The sequence below is a fragment of the Podarcis erhardii genome (genome assembly GCF_964252035.2).
Source record: "Podarcis erhardii genome assembly, chromosome: 6".
Classification (NCBI taxonomy): domain Eukaryota; kingdom Metazoa; phylum Chordata; class Lepidosauria; order Squamata; family Lacertidae; genus Podarcis; species Podarcis erhardii.
This window is the reverse complement of record NC_138510.1, coordinates 4,443,313-4,463,294: the sequence shown is the minus strand read 5'-3', so window position 1 is coordinate 4,463,294 and position 19,982 is coordinate 4,443,313. Positions and strand designations below refer to the sequence as shown.

General features: G+C 48.4%; 1 protein-coding gene and 1 long non-coding RNA gene across 2 annotated transcripts; both read left to right on the top strand.

Moving 5' to 3' along the window:
- Positions 1–462: 462 nt before the first annotated feature.
- Positions 463–19,781, top strand: PSMF1 (proteasome inhibitor subunit 1). Its single transcript, XM_081868033.1, has 8 exons — positions 463–602; positions 5,285–5,442; positions 11,526–11,678; positions 12,843–12,925; positions 16,271–16,465; positions 18,302–18,355; positions 18,473–18,631; positions 19,572–19,781. The coding sequence occupies exons 1-8, from the start codon at positions 575–577 to the stop codon at positions 19,621–19,623; spliced, it is 882 nt and encodes a 293-aa protein (XP_081724159.1). The 5' UTR covers positions 463–574; the 3' UTR covers positions 19,624–19,781.
- On the top strand, positions 8,210–10,629 carry LOC309345201. The gene is made up of 3 exons (XR_014158088.1): positions 8,210–8,298; positions 10,315–10,465; positions 10,525–10,629. It is a non-coding gene; the product is annotated as an uncharacterized lncRNA (long non-coding RNA).
- Positions 19,782–19,982: the final 201 nt, after the last annotated feature.

Below are 19,982 nucleotides of genomic sequence, written 5' to 3'. Positions count from 1 at the left end.
CATAGTCAGAACAACATGGAAGGATCTTTGTTTGTTTGTTTTGTTTCCCATAGAAAGTAATGCAAAATGGATTAATCCATTCCAGACTTTTAAAAACAACCCCTAAAACAGCAATTTAACATGAATGTTACCGTTGATCCATAAAATGAAAGCAATAATCAACGTACAGTACTATAAAATAAGACAGTATTGTAAATGATAAATATTTGTAAAGAAAATATGGAGTTATTTGTACAATATTATTATTATGGATCTGCTGTAATAAAGCATCGCTCCCTTACTCCCGAGTCAGAGGGGCGAGCCAGGAGGCAAGAAAGGCCAGCATCGCAAGCTCACTTAGCAGCAGTGATTCAGGACCAATCCTGGTGACCTGCGCTCTTCCTCTCTGCCCTGATCCTAACTGGCTTCGGAGTCTCCTGCAAGAGTGGGCGCCTGGAACATGGAACCCTGGGGGTCTCCGTTGCATGGCAACCGGGCAAGTCGGCAAAGCAAAGCTGGAGGCCATGTTATCGCCCCGGCCTCTGCCCCTCTTCTTCTGTGCCCTTTGGACCATGTGGGGCAGGTGGCAGTAGCCATGGCGGAGAGAGCCCGGAAAACACATGGTCAGTAGTAAAGCATGGGAAGGGTTGGAGGGAGTGCGAGGGGGGGTAGCCTGGCTATAGGGGGCTTCCCCAGTGGGAAGAGATCAGCCTGGGGAGAACAGAGGTAGCTAGGCACAGACTTTGTTGTTGTTCAGTTGTTTAGTCGTGTCCGACACTGGTTTCAAATCCGGGTACTTTAGGATCTTCCCAATGCATAGAGGATGCAATTCAGAGATTCTCCTGAGTCCTTTTAATTTCAGATTTCTGGAAAGTTAGGAAGCCCCAACATTCCTTAGATTGTTGTTTAGTCGTGTCCGACTCTTCATGACCCCCTGGACCAGAGCATGCCAGGCACTTCTGTCTTCCACTGCCTCCTGCAGTTTGGTCAAACACATGCTGGTAGCTTTGAGAACACTGTCCCACCATCTCGTCCTCTGTCGTCCCCTTCTCCTTGTGCCCTCCATCTTTCCCAAAGGGTCTTTTCCAGGGAGTCTTCTCTTCTCACGAGGTGGCCAAAGTCTTGGAGCCTCAGCTTCAGGATCTGTCCTTCCAGTGAGCACTCAGGGCTGATTTCCTTCAGAATGGAGAGGTCTGATCTTCTTGCAGTCCATTGGACTCTCAAGAGTCTCCTCTAGCACCAGAATTCAAAAGCATCCATTCTTTGGTGATCAGCCTTCTTTATGGTCCAGCTCTCACTTCCGTACATCACTACTGGGAAAACCAGTAGGCACAGGCTAGTATAATCTAAACCCTTTTATTTGTTTATATATATTTCATAAAAATTTAAATACAGTGGTACCTCGGGTTAAGTACTTAATTCGTTCCGGAGGTCCATTCTTAAGCTGAAACTGTTCTTAACCTGAAGCACCACTTTAGCTAATGGGGCCTCCTGCTGCCGCTGCGCCACCGGAGCATGATTTCTGTTCTCATCCTGAAGCAAAGTTCTTTACCCGAGGTACGATTTCTGGGTTAGCGGAGTCTGTAACCTGAAGCGTCTGTAACCTGAGGTACCACTGTACCTGACTATAAAACAAACAAACCTCAAAGCAGTTCACCAAAAGAATAAAACAACAAAAGTATTAGTAAAAAAACAAAACAAACCCAGCTATTATCATTATGCATTTATTTATACACCACACCTTTTTCCGTGTTGGGGTTTACAGATTAAAACATTCCATAAACTGAAAATATCCATGAACTGTATAAACACAGGAGCATTCTAGATATCTGGGAAGGCTGGTCTAAACAAAGTTCTTTTTAGCAGAAAAGGGTACAGTGAAGGCTTGAAATCAGGCCTGTTAGGCAATCGCCAGTGTTTGGGGTCCAGTTTGGGGCAGTGGTTAAAGTGCTGGGATAGAATCTGGGTGACCAAACTTCAAATCCCAACTTCAGCCATGAAACTCACCTGGTGGGCCTTGGCCCACTCAGAGTCCCTCAGCCTCCCAGATGCTTAGTGTTATGTACTGAGTTGAATAGGATCCAAAAGGCAGCAGTCTGATTGGTCCTAGAACAATAGGATTCAAAATGCAGCAGTCTGATTGGTCCACAGGAGCCACCCAATCCAGCAACAGGTGGAAGTGAATCCGCAGCCTGATTGGCCTATAGGTGAATCCCGGAATTAGCCAATCACATGGGGCCCATTGTGTAAATAATGTATATAAAGTAGGCATTCTGGGGGAACTTCCATTCCTCCTCACCACTATGAGCTGAATTGTTGTTTGGTCGTTTAGTCGTGTCCGACTCTTCATGACCCCCTGGACCAGAGCATGCCAGGCACTCCTGTCTTCCACTGCCTCCCGCAGTTTGGTCAGACTCATGTTTGTAGCTTCGAGAACACTGTCCAACCATCTCGTCCTCTGTCGTCCCCTTCTCCTTGTGCCCTCCATCTTTCCCAACATCAGGGTCTTTTCCAGGGAGTCTTCTCTTCTCATGAGGTGGCCAAAGTCTTGGAGCCTCAGCTTCAGGATCTGTCCTTCCAGTGAGCACTCAGGGCTGATTTCCTTCAGAATGGATCGGTTTGATCTTCTTGCAGTTCATGGGACTCTCAAGAGTCTCCTCCAGCGCCAGAATTCAAAAGCATCCATTCTTCGGCGATCTGCCTTCTTTATGGTCCAGCTCTCACTTCCATACATCACTACTGGGAAAACCATAGCTTTAACTATACGGAACTTTGTTGGTAAGGTGATGTCTCTGCTTTTTAAGATGCTGTCTAGGTTTGCCATCGCCTTTCTCCCGAGGAGCAGGCATCTTTTAATTTCATGACTGCTGTCACCATGAAATCCACTCTCAACTCCGAGTATATTTCACTTAGAAAGCTGAAACAAGTTTTAATCCATTTTTAGTCTCTATGCACCAACCCAGACCCAGTGACCATCATCATCTCGTAAAAGGGCTAGACATACTCAGGGGGGGAGAGATCAGGTGTGTTTGAGTTATTGCAATAGGCCAATGGAACCTGCTTCTGCAGAGTCTACCAGAGTGGCAGTCAGGTGGGTGGGGTAATAATAATAATAATAATAATAATAATAATAATAATAATAATAAATTATTTATGCCCCGCCTTCCCCAGCCAAGACCGGGCTCAGGACGGCTAACACCAGGTATTTAAAAAATTGATTGAAATACATCTTAACAAACAAGATTAAAATACAACGTTAAAACTCAGCCTCATTTCAGTAGAAACTAAAATCAAAAACTTTTGGGGGGATGAAAACGTCAAGTATTCACCAAGGCCAACTATCCAGACTGGTTCTACGTGGGCCAGAAAAAAGCCAGGGAAGTCCCCAAATAGGAGTTCCATCACAGGAGGAGAAACAACAACAACAGTTATTGTTATTAATATTGTTGTTGAATAGGACGTCACTATTTTCATCGCAGCATGGGTGTAGCCAAGAGAGGGACAGGGAGGCAGCTGCTCCCCTTAAACCCCCCAAAATTATTGAAAAGCATTAACTGAGGGTCTGCCCCCCCCCCAACAGAAGACTGTCCCCCTAACAAAAGCCTGCCCCTCGCAATGTCCTCTTTCGGGGAAAGGATTTTTACCTGTGATCTCCCAACAAAAAGCTCAACAACTTTTTGTACCCCCCTCCCCAATAAAAATCCTGGCTGTAACTGGGCCCCTAAAGGACCAGGTGTGCAGCCTGGGAGTCATTTTGGATGCACAGCTGTCCATGGAGGCGCAGGTCAATTCTGTGTCCAGGGCAGCTGTCTACCAGCTCCATCTGGTACGCAGGCTGAGACCCTACCTGCCCGCAGACTGTCTCAGCAGAGTGGTGCATGCTCTAGTTATCTCCCGCTTGGACAACTGCAATGTGCTCTATATGGGGCTACCTTTGAAGGTGACCCGGAAACTACAACTAATCCAGAATGCGGCAGCTAGACTGGTGACTGGGAGCGGCCGCCGAGACCACATAACACCAGTCTTGAAAGACCTACATTGGCTCCCAGTACGTTTCCGAGCACAATTCAAAGTGTTGGTGCTGACCTTTAAAGCCCTAAACGGCCTTGGTCCAGTATATCTGAAGGAGCGTCTCCTCCCCCATCATCCAGCCCAGACACTGAGATCCAGTGCCGAGGGTCTTCTGGCGGTTCCCTCATTGCAAGAAGCAAAGCTACAGGGAACCAGGCAGAGGGCCTTCTCGGTAGTGGCACCTGCCCTGTGGAACACCCTCCCACCAGATGTCAAAGAGAAGAACAACTACCAGACTTTTAGAAGACATCTGAAGGCAGCCCTGTTTAGGGAAGCTTTTAATGTTTGATGCGTTACTGTATTTTAATATTTTGTTGGAAGCCGCCCAGAGTAGCTGGGGAAGCCCAGCCAGATGGGCGGGGTATAAATAATAAATAATAAATAATAAATAATAAATAATAAATAATAAATAATAAATAATAAATAATAAATAATAAATAATAAATAATAAATAATAAATAATAAATAATATTATTATTATTACTTTCAGGGCAGCGTGTTTGCATTCCTTCTCCTCCTCCCCACTTTCCGCTTCCGGCTTTGCTTTTTCTCCCCCCCCCCTATTTTTTTAAAAAATGCTTTATTAATTGAGAAGTGCATAACAGAATACTCAGTAAATGCAAACAGAAAAAATGGTAACAAATAATCTACAACCCTTTGTTCCTCCATTATTTGCCTTTTATCTTATTTGCGATTAAATGCCAGCGTGGCCTCCGACCTTCCTTTTTATGTCTCCAAATTATATTTCTTAAATGCACCTCTGACTTGATTGCGGCCTTGCTTTTTCCCCGGCGCAAAACCTCCCCGAACCCGGAGCCCGTTTCCGTCCTTTCCGTGCGCCCTAGCGCATACATAAAAGCACCAGCGCGCACGCCAGCTTGGCGCGCGGTTGCCTCGCTTCGCCATGGACGCGATGCTCCCCTCGTGCGCTCCTTTCCGTCGCCGTCGGAACCCCAACGCCCGGCTCCGCGTTGGCTGCCGGGCTTGTGAGTGGAGAGAGCCGGAGACTCTAACCGGGGAAAGGCTTCCTCCTCCCTCTTTTCCCTTTGCGCGCGCGCGGGGGAGGCTGCTTCCCCGGTCGCCACTTTCGCTTTCGCAGCGCGCCTAACCGGAGAGGGACCCTCCTGCGCCGGCGGCTGGTTGTGTGTGCGAGGCCCTTTCTCTTTCTCCTCCTCCTCCTCCTCCTCCTCCTCATCCTTCCTCCTTCCTTCTCTCCTTCCTTCCCCACGTGCAGGCGGCGGGGGCGGCGGCCGGGACGGCGCCATGGCCGGGCTGGAGCTCCTCTACCACTCGGTCTCCCCGGACATCTCCAGCCCGCAGGACGCCTTGATCTGCTACCTGCACTGGAAGCTCATCACGCAAGGCTTCCGCTGCCTCGGCGCCGGCGACGAGGTGAGAGCAGAAGGGAAGGAGGGTTGCCAACGCTCTCCCCCCCCTCTCGGCGCCTCTGCCCAGGTGCGGCGCGGCGAAGGGGGCGTGAGATCGTCTGGGCAGCTGCGTCGTGGCGGCGGGCTGCGGGAAGGGTAGCGGTTAAGGTTGGCGTTGCTTACCAGGCCGGAAAAGCGGGGGGGGGGGGGAGGAGGTTGCCAACTCTTGCCCCCTCTCTCGGCGCCTCTGTTCAGCTGCGTCATCGTGCCAGGGGGCGTGGTCCCCACTGGGTAGCTGCGTAGTGGCGGCCTCCCCTTTGGCAGGCTGTGAAAAGGGCGAAGGAGTAGGCAAAGTTTTTCAGCAGGGGGCCGGTCCACTGTCCCTCAGACCTTGTGGGGGGCCGGACTATAGGGGGGGTGAACGAATTCCTATGCCCCACAAATAACCCAGAGATGCAGCCCTGTTCAGGGAAGTTTTTAATGTGCCTGGTTCCCTGTAACTTGGCTCCTCGCAGTGAGGGAACTGGCAGAAGGCCCTCTGTGCTGGACGTCAGTGTCCGGGCAGAACGATGGGGGTGGAGATGCACCTTCAGGTATACAGGATCGAGGCCGTTTAGGGCTTTCAAGGTCAGCACCAACACTTTGAATAGTGCTCGGAAATGTACTGGGAGCCAATGCAGATCTCTCAGGACCGGTGTTATGTGGTCTCGGCGGCCGCTCCCAGTCACCAGTCTAGCTGCTGCATTCTGGATTAATTGCAGTTTCCAGGTCACCTTCAAAGGTAGCCCCACGTAGAGCGCATTGCAGTAGCCCAAGCGGGAGATAACCAGAGCATGCACCACTCTGGCCAGACAGTCTTTGGGCAGGGAGGGTCTCAGTTTGCGTACCAGATGGAGCTGGTAGACAGCTGCCCTGGACACAGAATCTTACATGTTGTGCCTTTCCCCATGACTGGTCTGGTCAAGTTGTGTGGGATCAATTCCAATCTGTTACCTCCGAGGATGTGGACAGGCTGCTTGGACGAGTGAAGCCAACCACCTGTCTCCTGGATCCTTGCCCATCCTGGCTTATAAAAGCTAGCCGGGAAGGGCTGGGCGATGGGCTTCGTGGGGTGGTGAATGCTTCCCTCCGTGAGGGAGCCTTCCCAGACCCGCTGAAAGAGGCGGTTATTAAACCGCTTCTTTAAAAACCATCTTTAGATGCGGCCACGATGGCCAACTATCACCCAGTCTCAAATCTTCCATTCTTGGGCAAGGTGATTGAGCGAGTGGTTGCTGAACAACTCCAGGCACGCCTGGATCCCTTCCAGTCGGGATTCAGGCCTCATCATGGGACTGAAACTGCCTTGGTCGCGCTGGTTGATGATCTCCGGCGGACTAGGGACAAAGGTGAGAGCTGTTTCCTAGTTCTACTGGATCTCTCAGCGGCGTTTGATACCATTGACCATGACATCCTTCTGGACCGTCTTGAGGGGCTGGGAGCTGGGGGCACTGTCATACAGTGGTTCCGCTCCTTCCTCCTGGGCCGTGTTCAGAAAGTGGTGGTGGGGGATGAGTGTTCAGACCCCTGGGCTCTCACTTGTGGGGTGCCTCAGGGTTCCGTCCTCTCCCCCATGCTTTTTAACATCTATATGAAGCCGCTGGGAGAGATCATCAGGAGGTTTGGGCTGTGTGTTCATCAGTATGCAGATGATACCCAGCTCTACCTCTCTTTTAAATCAGAACCAGTGAAGGCGGTGAAGGTCCTGTGTGAGTGTCTGGAAGCGGTTGGAGGATGGATGGCGGCTAACAGATTGAGGTTGAATCCTGACAAGACAGAAGTACTGTTCTGGGGGGACAGGAGGCGGGCAGGTGTGGAGGATTCCCTGGTCCTGAATGGGGTAACTGTGCCCCTGAAGGACCAGGTGCGCAGCCTGGGAGTCATTTTGGACTCACAGCTGTCCATGGAGGCACAGGTCAAATCTGTATCCAGGGCAGCTGTTTACCAGCTCCATCTGGTACGTAGGCTGAGACCCTATCTGCCTGCAGACTGTCTCGCCAGAGTGGTACATGCTCTGGTTATCTCCTGCTTGGACTACTGCAATGCGCTCTACGTGGGGCTACCTTTGAAGGTGACCCGGAAACTACAACTAATCCAGAATGTGGCGGCTAGACTGGTGACTGGGGGCAGCCACCAAGACCACATAACACCGGTCTTGAAAGACCTACATTGGCTCCCAGTACGTTTCCGAGCACAATTCAAAGTGTTGGTGCTGACCTTTAAAGCCCTAAATGGCCTCGGTCCAGTATATCTGAAGGAGCGTCTCCTCCCCCATCGTTCTGCCCGGACACTGAGGTCCAGCTCCGAGGGCCTTCTGGCAGTTCCCTCACTGCGAGTGGCCAAGTTACAGGGAACCAGGCAGAGGGCCTTCTCGGTAGTGGCGCCCGCCCTGTGGAATGCCCTCCCATCAGATGTCAAAGCGATAAACAACTACCTGACATTCAGAAGACATCTGAAGGCAGCCCTGTTCAGGGAAGTTTTTAATATGTGACATTTTAGTGTATTTTTCATCTCTGTTGGAAGCCGCCCAGAGTGGCTGGGGAAACCCAGCCAGATGGGCGGGGTACAAATAATAAATTATTATTATTATTATTACTTACCTTCCTCCCCCACTCCTCAAAAGCCCCAGGTGGGAGGTGGTGCGCTCTCCTTCCTTGGGGGTTTTTAAGCAGAGGTTCGATGACCGTCTGTCATGCGTGATCTAGTTGAGGTTCTGCATTGCAGAGGGTTGGACTGGGTGACCCTCTGGATCCCTTCAGTTCTATGATTCTGTTTTAATTTTGGCTTCCTTTTCCGGTTCTATTATATCTCTCTCTCTTTTAAGAGTGTGGCAACCAGAACTGTAAGCAGCTGCTTGCTTTGGTTTTAATTTTTTTTAAAATATAATTTTAATTAAATTTTCACTTTAAACAATAAACAATAATTTCAAATATTCATCTACAACTCTCATTCCCTACCGCTCTGTCGCGCTTATGACTTCCCTCTATGCCACCAACAGGCTTTCCCTTTTCAAATCTACAGGTGAAACTCAAAAAATTAGAATATTGTGGAAAACTTCATTTATTTCAGTAATTCAACTTAAAAGGTGAAACTAATATATGAGATGACTCATGACAGCTTGGTAGGTTTCTGGATGAAACATCAGCTCTGGATCCATTCCAGTCCGGCTTCCGCGCTGGTCATGGGACCGAGACGGCTCTGGTTGCCGTAACAGATGATCTCCGCAGGCAGCTGGATCGAGGCGGGTCGGGGCTGCTGATTCTTCTAGACCTGTCAGCAGCCTTCGACATGGTCGATCACGAACTCCTGGACCACCACCTTGCCGGCGTGGGGATCCAGGGCACAGTCCTTCAATGGCTGCGCTCGTTTCTCTCTGGTCGGGGACAGAGGGTGGCGCTTGGGGGGGAATTATCATCGCACCACTCCTTGGTGTGTGGAGTGCCCCAGGGTGCGATTCTCTCCCCGATGCTTTTTAACATCTTTATGCGCCCCCTCGCCCAGCTTGTCCGGAGTTTTGGGCTGGGTTGCCATCAGTATGCTGATGACACCCAACTCTATCTGTTAATGGATGGCCATCCTGACTCGGCCCCAGACACACTGACCAGATGTTTGGAAGCTGTGGCTGGATGGTTACGTGGGAGCCGGTTGAAGTTAAATCCTTCGAAGACAGAGGTCCTCTGGCTGGGACGGGACGATATGGGATTGAGGGGGCAACTCCCATCTCTTGCGGGGGTGCAATTAGTGCCAGCATCGTCCGTTAAGAGTTTGGGTGTAATCTTTGATACCTCCCTCTCCATGGAGGCGCAGATTACAGCTATAACAAAGGCGGCATTTTTTCATCCCCGCCAAGCTAAGCAGTTGGCTCCTTACCTTTCTCGCCCTGACCTAGCCACTATGATCCACGCGACGGTCACCTCCAGACTGGATTATTGTAACTCGCTCTACTTGCGGCTGCCCTTGAGACTGACCCAAAAACTCCAGCGGGTGCAGAATGCTGCAGCGAGACTCCTTATGGGGTCTTCGCTGCGAGATCACATTCATCCGGTGCTATACAAGCTGCACTGGCTCCCGGTGGAGTACAGGATCAGGTTTAAGGTGCTGGTTTTACGGCCTAGGACCCTCGTACCTACGGGACCGCCTCTCCTGGTATGCCCCACAGAGGAACCTACGGTCTGCAAATAAAAATATCCTGAAGGTCCCAGGCCACAGAGAGGTTAGGCTGGCCTCAACTAGAGCCAGGACCTTCTCGGCTGCGGCTCCAATCTGGTGGAAGGCTCTGTCCCAAGAGACTAGGGCCTTGCGGGACCTGACATCTTTCCGCAGGGCCTGCAAGACAGAGCTGTTCCGCCTGGCCTTTGGTCAGGGCGCAGCCTGACTCCCTCCTTTGGCAGTCTTTACAAAACTTTAGTTTATGGTTGCCATCAGTTTTGATTTTAATTAATTTTTATAATGTTTTTATAATGTTGCACTGTTTTAGTATTGTTAGCCGCCCTGAGCCCGGCTTCAGCTGGGGAGGGCAGGATATAAATAAAATTTATTATTATTATTATTATGACATGCAAAGCGAGATATGTCAAGCCTTTGTTATAATTGTGATGATTATGGCGTACAGCTGATGAAAACCCCAAATTAACGATCTCAGAAAATTAGAATATTGTGTAAAGGTGCAGTAGCTTCCATAGCACCTGCAATGGGCTCCTGAGCCTTTAAATGGTCTCTCAGTTAATACCTCCACAGGTGATATCCACCATGGTGTTTTCCTCTCCAACAGGTTTTTATTCCTTTCCCAAACCTCATACATAGATCTTATCACATGATTTGTAAAACCTCTATGTACTTTGACTTTATCATAACAAAGATAAGAATGCCAATGGTTTGGTTTTAATTTTTATTGATCTCTGTATCATAAAAACTACCCAGAGAACTTGGCTGGATATATAGCTTGCAAATGTCGTTCTTCATGCACATGTTGTTGTTGTTGTTGTTGTTTACCTGCCCTTCCCCCTAAGGTATAAATAAAAATTATTATTGTTATTGTTATTGTTATTGTTATTGTTATTATCATTAGGTCCTATGGCGCACTGCAGCATTAAAATGTCAAAATTGCTTGTGTATATTTATTTGTATGACCTACCTTATTTTTATGATTGCATGCTGTTTTGAACTGTTTTTATACCGTGCTTTAATACAGTGGTGCCTCGCAAGACGAAATTAATCCGTTCCGTGAGGCTCTTCGTATAGCGGTTTTTTTCGTCTTGCGAAGCAAGCCCATTGACAGCTTAGCGGATTAGCGCTATTAGCGGTCTAGCGGCTTTTAGCGGATCAGCTGATATGCGGCTTAGCGGCTTAGGGAAAGGGGGGGAAACCCGCAGGAACTCGCAAGACATTTTGTCTTGCGAAGCAAGCCCATAGGGAAATTCGTTTTGCAAAGCGCCTCCAAAACGGAAAACCCTTTCGTCTAGCGGGTTTTCCGTCTTGCGAGGCGTTCGTCTTGCGGGGCACCACTGTATCATTTCCAACAATCATTTACCATAACTTCTTATCTTATACAATAATTTAGACTTGCGCCAACAACTTCTGAAGATTTTCCATTCTTTATCACTTGTTCTGCATTTCTTAGTTTCTCTATTACTTTTAATTGTCCTTAACTAATAATTCTCATCATAGTCTTTCTCGCAATGTTTCAAATAGTCCTCCTTACCGAACTTCTTGCAGTCCTATTAGCGTAATCTGTTTATTACAGTTGCTTTTCAAATATGTCCAGGCCACGTTTAAGGACTAGCACCAGACTCAAGAAAGTGCGTGTACTCTTCCTCCTCCCTCCCCAACCCATTTTCCTTTCATGTCGTGTCTTTAACCTGTGAATCCGCTGGTAAGGAATGGAGGGTTTTTTAAAAAAATGAACCCCCCTGGGTGCCTTTTCAGCTGAAGAGGAAGGTAAAAATGCTTTAAATAGCTAGAATAGTGCCCAAAGTCCACCCAAGTGCACCTTCCATTAGAGGTCAAAGAGATGCAGTCCAGTGAATTTTTAAAAGTTTCACCTGTCTCTTCTGGGGTGTCATTGCACAGCCAGGCGCCAACGAGAGGAAGTCTGAGATGCTGCCTGCCGGGTGGAACGCAGACAGCGACCTGTTCACCCTCCGCTACAGGATGAAGGACGACTCCCGCGACCTCCTGCTGAAGGGAATCATGATGGATGGCAGCATTATCCTCAATGCCATGGTGAGGCGGCTCTGCAGGCAGCTGATAGATACAGTACAATAACCTCTTAAACATTAAAAGCTTCCCTAAAGAGGGCTGCCTTCAGATGCTTTCTAAAAGTTTGGTAGTTGTTTTTCTCTTTGACATCTGGTGGGAGGGAGTTCCACAGGGCGGGTGCCACCACCGAGAAGGCCCTCTGTCTGGTTCCCTGTAACCTCGCTTCTCGCAGTGAGGGAACCACCAGAAGGCCCTTGGCACTGGACTTCAGTGTCCGGGCAGAACGATAGGGGTGGAGACGCTCCTTCAGGTATACTGGACCGAGGCCGTTTAGGGCTTTCAAGGTCAGCACCAACACTTTGAATTGTGCTCGGAAACGTACTGGGAGCCAATGCAGGTCTTTCAGGACCGGTGTTACGTGGTCTCAGCAGCCGCTCCCAGTCACCAGTCTAGCTGCTGCATTCTGGATTAATTGCAGTTTCCGGGTCACCTTCAAAGGTATCCCCACGTAGAGCGCATTGCAGTAGTCCAAGCAGGAGATAACTAGAGCATGCACCACTCTGGCGAGTCAGTCCGCAGGCAGGTAGGGCCTCAGCCTGCGTACCAGATGGAGCTGGTAAACAGCTGCCCTGGACATGGGAAGCTGCCTTATGTAGTCTGCTGGGCCCATCCGGCCCAGTATGGTCTCCACTGGCTGGCAGCAGCTGTCCAGGATTTCAAGCCCTACCTAGAGTTGGTGCCCTTGGGTCCTTCTACACGCAAGGAAGATGCTCTGCTCATGACCTGCGGCCCTTTTCCGGCAGCAGAAAGGTCTTTGCTAGAGCACGAGACTCTTCATCTCAAGGTCAGGGGTTCGATCCCCACGTTGGGCTGAAAATATTCCTGCACTGCCGGGAGTTGGACTTTCCTGTTTGGTTCAATTGTACTTATTTAATGTGAGCACTGGAATCCGCTTTTTCAGCGCCTGGGATCAAACCTGCCGTATAATTGGAGAAGAGTGCCTCTGACCATGCACAGAGTGAGATTTCTCCCCATCTCCTTTAATCCCACACAAGGCGGTACAACTTTCAGGAGGGAGATCTTCCTTGCCCCCCCCCCACTCAATAGGGGGTGGGTTCATACTCTTCCCGCTTTTCCACCTCCGTCCTTCCCAAACTCAGCTCTCTCTCTTTTCTGTTTTCCCTCTAGGATCCCAAGTTACAGAAAGTGACAGCTTTGACCTTGAAAGTGTCCGACTTCGTCAACCCGGAACACCTGGCTGATTTTGACAAGTAATTGCAGCTCTTTGTAACGGTCTTGGGTGCATTCGGAAGAAGAGCGATGTCTGTTTGCGAAGGGGCCCTTGGGTTAGGGGAAGATATACGTGGCCTTTCCACAGCCGTGGGAAGATAAGCCGAGAACCCCAGCCAGATCAGACATGCATGGGGAAAACTAATCATTTTATGTTCAATAGTGGGCAAGCCAAACATACATGTATATTTTTCATTCCATATGACGCACCTGACCATAAGACACACCTAGTTTTTAGAGGAGGAAAACAAGAAAAAAAAATATTCTGAATGAAACAGTGGATGTATGATTTTTGTGGTTCATGTTGTGGCCACAGACATGTGATTTGACGGTGAGTTTGGGGTAGCCCAGTGCAAAAATCCTGAGGATCCATGTGGACCCGTGCTTTGTAACCATGTTTTTGTGCCATTGCGGCCCCACGAAACAGTGGATGTGTGATTTTTTGTGTGTGCAGGCTGTAGCCATGGACATGCTATGTGATCTGATGGTGAATTTGGGGTGACCCAGTGCAAAAATCCTGAGGATCCATGGGCTTTTACCTCCCCCTTCCCAGGCAGCCTCCTTTATCGCTAGCCTCCCTTATCTCCCGATCGCTTGCCGATCAGCTGTTTCCTTTCAACACTCCCTTCCCTCTTTCAAAAAAAAAGCATGATCTGCTTTTCACACCTGGGCAATTCGGCTCCAGGGACCCCACATTCGTTCTTTAAGACGCACAGACATTTCCCTTACTTTTTAGGAAGAAAAAAGTGTGTCTTATGAAGTGAAAAATACGGCACATCATTTTATTTGCATGTTGTCTTTCCATAGTTCAAACCATGCTCAAAGTCAGCTTGCAACATGGAAAAGTTCACCATTGCAAACAAAACAAAAGGAGTCATAAAGAAGAAAGATAACACATAGTGTTGGAAGGGACCTGAGGGTCAAATCAAATCAAATCAAATTTTATTAAACGGTCACAGACCAGATTAACTCGTACAGCTAGTCAGCAAAAGATAACACCGGAAAAACAAAGGACAATTTCAATACAGATTAGGCCATAACGGCAATTTAAAATTAGACAGCATAAATAAAATTAAGTATTTGCCAAGGGACAGACTCTGGGAAAAGCTTGGCGCTACAAACATAGATAAACGCTTATTTACGCCTTATCCGTGGTCTATATGAAAACACCAGGGTGAGGGTAAGATGCGATCGGTCAGGCCATCTAACTAAAGAAATTCAAACGCACTATGGGGTTAAACAAGGATGTGTCCTCGCGCCAACGCTATTTAATTTTTATATCAACTCTCTAGCAGTAAATATGGCGAAAGAAAATGCCCACCCTCCCAAACTGGCAGGTATGCCCCTCCCGGTGCTTCTGTATGCGGACGACGCAGTCCTACTCTCCTTTTCCTGCGTTGGCTTGAGGAAGCTTTTGAGATCACTTGCTGACTATTGTCAAGCGGAACAACTATCAATAAATTACAGCAAATCTAAAATTATGGTGTTCTCAAAAAAAAGAAGGAAACACAAATGGAGAATTAATGGTCAACCTATTGACCAGTTAGCAACTTTCAAATACCTGGGAATAACTTTTCAGGAAAGGGTCTCATGGCACCAACAGATGAAAAACGCCATTGCCAACGCAGGAAGGGCCAATAAAGCCCTTACAAGATTCTTTCATGGGAAAGGGGGAAAATACATTCCGGCGGCCTCCCAGGTTTTTGCTGCAAAAATACTTCCACAACTCACTTATGGATCCCAGGTCTGCAGTTTTAAAAAATTTTGCGCCTATGGAGGCATTTCAAACAAAATTCTATCGGTGTTTATTGGGGATCCCCCCTTGTGTATCTAATATAGCTGTCCGCTTGGAAGTTGGACCTGAGGGTCATCTAGCCCAACCCCCTGCCATGCAGGAATCTCAACATCAAGAAGTACACGGCCAAATTAGACATTTTGCCACTGATGGATTTATGACTTATATCCCACCTTTTCTCCCAGGAGCATGCAGTGTTCTCCTCCCTCCTCATTCCATCCCCCTAACAACCCTGTGAGGTAGGCCAGGCTGAGAGGAGCAACAGGCTTTTTCAGGAGACGTTGAGTGACAGAGCCTGAAACCTCTTGTGGGCTTGTTCTCTGCCAGCAGTTAGATACCTTAGATAGCCCTTTTCAAAACAAACACAATAGGGTCCAGTATATTCTAAATATTATTTTTTGTTGTATAATAATAATAATAATATACCAGGAAAGGTCCTAGAACAGGCGTACTCAAGCTCGGCCCTCCAGATGTTTTTGGCCTACAACTCGCATGATCCCTAGCTAGCAGGACCAGTGGTCAGGGATGCTGGGAATTGTAGTCTCAAACATCTGGAGGGCCTAGAACAAAATAAATAAATATTTCTACCCCGCCCATCTGGCTGGGTTTCGCCAGTCACTCTGGGCAGGTTCCAACAAAAGATTAAAAATACAGTGGTGCCTCAGGTTACATACGCTTCAGGTTGCAGATGCTTCAGGTTACAGACTCTGCTAACCCAGAAATAGTGCTTCAGGTTAAGAACTTTGCTTCAGGATAAGAACAGAAATTGTACTCCGGTGGCGCAGGGGCAGTAGAAGGCTCCATTAGCTAAAGTGGTGCTTCAGGTTAAGAACTGTTTCAGGTTAAGAACAGACCTCCGGAACGAATTAAGTACTTAACCCGAGGTAACCATCAGACATTGAAAACTTCCCTGAACAGGGCACATGTCTTCTAAAAGTCAGATAGTTGTTTATTTCCTTGACATCTGCTGGGAGGGCGTTCCACAGGGCGGGCGCCACTACCAAGAAGGCCCTCTGTCTGGTTCCCTGTAACCACTTCTTGCAGGGAGGGAACCACCAGAAGGCCCTCGGCGCTGGATCTCAGTGTCCGAACCTAACAATGCGGGTGGAGACGCTCCTTCAGATATACTGGACCGAGGCCGTTTAGGGCTTTAAAGGTCAGTGTCAACACTTTGAATTGTGCTCGCAGACGTACTAGTACAGTGGTACCTCGGGTTACATACACTTCAGGTTACAGACTCCGCTAACCCAGAAATAGTACCTCGGGTTAAGAACTTTGCTTCAGGATGAGAACAGAAATCGTGCTCTGGCAGCAGCAGGAGGCCCCATTAGCTAAAGTGGTGCTTCAGGTTAAGAACAGTTTCAGGTTAAGAACGGACTTCCAGAACGAATTAAGTACTTAACCTGAGGTACCACTGTATGAGCCTCAATGTAAGGTCCAGAGACACCCTTATTACAGCAGTTAAAACAGTTTCCCACTGTGTGGTCAAAACAGAGATCTCTAATTCTGCCTGCCTTCTCTCCCGCCTCAGAGTGTACCAGAACACAGAGGAGCTGCAGGCACAGGTCACGGCCCACATCGTCTCTCCCTTCGAGGCGGCCAAAGAGAGGAGCGTGGCTAAGGAAGAGCCCCGGCGTGAGCGGAACCCGTCCCCTCCCAACCCTCCCGACCACGACCCGCTGTGGATCCCGCCTCGCCATCCCCACGGCAGCCGGCAGCCCAACTGGTAAAGACCCTTGTAATGCGGCAGAGAGTGGGGAGGGACTGGCTTTGGTCCAGAGGTTGCCCCAGGGATGCTCCTAGCATAGCTGTCAACATTTCCCCTTTTTTAAGGGAAATTCCCTCATTCCGAATAGGATTCCTCGCAAGAAAAGGAGAAAGTTGACAGCTGTGGCTCCTAGGTTCACAGGTGCAAGGCTGGATCCTAGCGCTGAGCTAAGCGTTGCTTAGATTTCCTTGTCTTCTCTCTTTTTTAAAAAAAATGTGTTTTATTTATTTGTTAACATTCTTATATTACATCGGTAAATTTTGTCATTACATTACAGGACTTACTATAATATAATTTCCAATGTGTATGCATAAATTATATACAAATATTATATACCTAGAAAGAAAATGAAACAAAAGAAAAGAAAGAACAAAGAGGAAAAAAACAAAAACAATTCCCCCCCCAAAAAAATCATATACATACCAACACACTAGACTTCCTGTCTTTCCCATTGTATATTCCTTTTTTTACAAATGAATGTGCTCTTATTATTGTATAATTCTTTACATATTATCTAATATGTTCCTATATCAATATGTGCTCATAGTCGTATTTCTCAACTTAGTCTCACTCCAACGTCAATCAAATGCTAGCATAGACAGCGAATCTTTACTGTATTTCTGAACATATGTTTTATATCTATCCCACTTTTCCATAATTTTTTATTTTGAATTGCCTCTCAGGGTATTGGTTAACTGCGCCATTTCAGCAAATTCTTGTAGCTTGTAATGCCAGTGCGTTATTGTCGGGGCTTCTTGTTCCTTCCACCCCTTTCCAACCAAAGTTCGAGCTGCGGCCGTTGCTTATAAAAATACCTCCCTAAAGGCCTTCGGGATGTCCCTGCCAACAATGCTTAACAGAAATGCCTTTGGTCTTTTAAAAAAAGTTATTCCAAACATTTCCTTGTCTTCTCTGATCTAATCCTGACAAGACAGAAGTACCATTTTGGGGGGACGGGGTGGGCTGGTGTGGGGGATTCCCTGGTCCTGAATGGGGTAACTGTGCCCCTGAAGGACCAGGTGTGCAGCCTGGGAGTCATTCTGGACTCACAGCTGTCCATGGAGGCACAGGTCAATTCTGTGTCCAGGGCAGCTGTTTATCAGCTTCATCTGGTACGTAGGATGAGACCCTTCCTGCCTGCAGACTGTCTTGCCAGAGTGGTGCATGCTCTAGTTATCTCCCGCTTGGACTACTGCAATGCGCTCTACGTGGGGCTACCTTTGAAGGTGACCCAGAAACTGCAATTAATCCAGAATGCGGCAGCTAGACTGGTGACTGGGAGCAGCCGCCAGTACCACATAACACCGGTCCTGAGAGATCTGCATTGGCTCCCAGTACTTTTCCGAGCACAATTCAAAGTGTTGGCGATGACCTTTAAAGCCCTAAATGGCCTTGGTCTTGTATACCTGAAAGGGCGTCTCCACCCCCATCGTTCTGCCCGGACACTGAGGTCCAGTTCCGAGGGCCTTCTGGCAGTTACAGGGAACCAGGCAGAGGGCCTTCTCAGTAGTGGCGCCCACCCTGTGGAACACCCTCCCTTCAGATGTGAAGGAAATAAGCAGCTATCCTATCTTTAAAAGACATCTGAAGGCAGCCCTGTTTAGGGAAGTTTTTAAATATTTAATGCTGTATTGTTTTTAACATTCGATTGGGAGCTGCCCAGAGTGGCTGGGGAAACTCAGCCAGATGAGCGGGGTATAAATAATAAATTATTATTATTGCTATTGCTATTGCTATTACTATTACTACTATTATTATTCTTGGCCGAGAGTGAAAACGCCATTTCCGTTTCAGGCCAGACCCCATGGGGCCCTTCGCGGTTGGAGGAGAAGACCTGAACCCCTTTGGGTAAGTCAGTCCTCTTTACTTGAAAGGCTGTTTTTTAAAAAAATAAATAAATCAGAAGTTTACAGCTCATGTTCCCCCATGGATCTTCTCCAATCTCCCCAAATTCTTCTTGCTCAGGAGCCGGAGCGGTGGGATGATCATGGATCCCCTGCGTTCAGGGTTTCCAAATCCCATTCTCGACCCATCTTCAGGACTCCCCAACAGGCTGCCTCCAGGATCTGTGCCTCCCGGTGCCAGATTCGACCCCTTTGGACCCCCTGGGGCAAACCGGAGTGGGTAAGTAGCGGGGCAAGTTTGCCGGGAGGGACAGGGACAGGCACCGGCCTAGGATTTCAGCGTTGAAAACTTTGCTGTGTTCGAGACATTTTCATGCCAGGGGCAGGAAATCAAAACAGCTGATCACCTTTCACTAATTGAACCAATAATTAATTCAAGCCATACCCAGCGGAAAGAATAGCATCCTGCCATCTGCAAGAGCTGCAGAGATTTAGCTAGGTTTTAAGAATTAATAACAATAACAATAAATTTCATTTGTACCCCAGCCAAGACCGGGCTCAGGGCGACTAACACCAGGTATAAAAACAATTGATTGAAATACAACTTAAAAAACAAGATTAAAATACAACATTAAAATGCAGCCTCATTTCGGTAGGAACTCAAATCAAAAACTTTTTGTGGGACAAAATCGTCAAGTCTTCACCAAGGCCAACTATATAGACTAGTCCTACGTGGGCCAGAAAAAAGCCAGGGAAATCCCCAGATAGGAGTTCCATCACAGAAGGAGAAAGGAAGAAGGAAAGAGGGGGAGGGGATCAAGTTGATTCCAAGCCAAAGGCCAGGCGGAACAACTCTGTCTTACAGGCCCTGTGGAAAGAAATCAGATCCTGCAGGGCCCTGGTCTCATGAGGCAGAGTGTTCCACCAGGCCGGGGCCAGTGTTGAAAAGGCCCTGGCTCTGGTTGAGGCTAGTCTGACTTCCTTAGAGCCTATGACCTCTAGGGTGTTGCTGTTTATGGATCTTAAGGTCCTCCGTGGGGCATATTGGGAGAGGCGGTCCTGTAGGTACGAGGGTCCTAGGCCATTAAGGCGATTGGGCCGGATCCGTCCCCCGGGCCGTAGTTTGCCTACCCATGCTGTAGACAGAATGGGTAGCATTTTATTCTTGCTCACCCTAGAATATGGGGAGTGACGGTTGATGCTCTTTGTTCGCCTTCCAGGCCAAACCCCGACCACCTGCCGCCGCCCAACTACGACGACATGTTCATGTGAGGACTGCTGAGGACCTCCTCCCCTCGGGTTGATCGGCACTCGTCTCTGCCCCCCAAGCGTTTGGGGCACAGGCTTCTGTCTGCAAGGAGGCCGCCACCCTGTCTCCTGCTTTGATTTCTCACCACATAAACCGGAAGAGGAAGGCGTGTGCATAGAAATGTGTATATGTATATATATTTTTCCCCCTCTCTCTTCTCCTGCTGCCCTAAACTCTTTAGGTTGACTTCCCCGTCACCCTGAAACGGCAAGCGCCCGTGAAAAAGGACGGCCGTGCTCTTAACATCTGCTGGGGGGTTGGTTTTCGAAGGATGTGACGGGGCCAGGGAGGAATTGTCCCGTTCCAAAACCTGGGTGTGCCC

Coding starts and splice junctions, on each gene's coding strand:
- PSMF1 (XM_081868033.1), top strand. CDS start 575: ATGGCGGAGAGAGCCCGGAAAACACATG. Junction 5,443..11,525: donor GCCTCGGCGCCGGCGACGAG/GTGAGAGCAGAA, acceptor GTCATTGCACAG/CCAGGCGCCAACGAGAGGAA. Junction 16,466..18,301: donor GGCAGCCGGCAGCCCAACTG/GTAAAGACCCTT, acceptor TTTCCGTTTCAG/GCCAGACCCCATGGGGCCCT.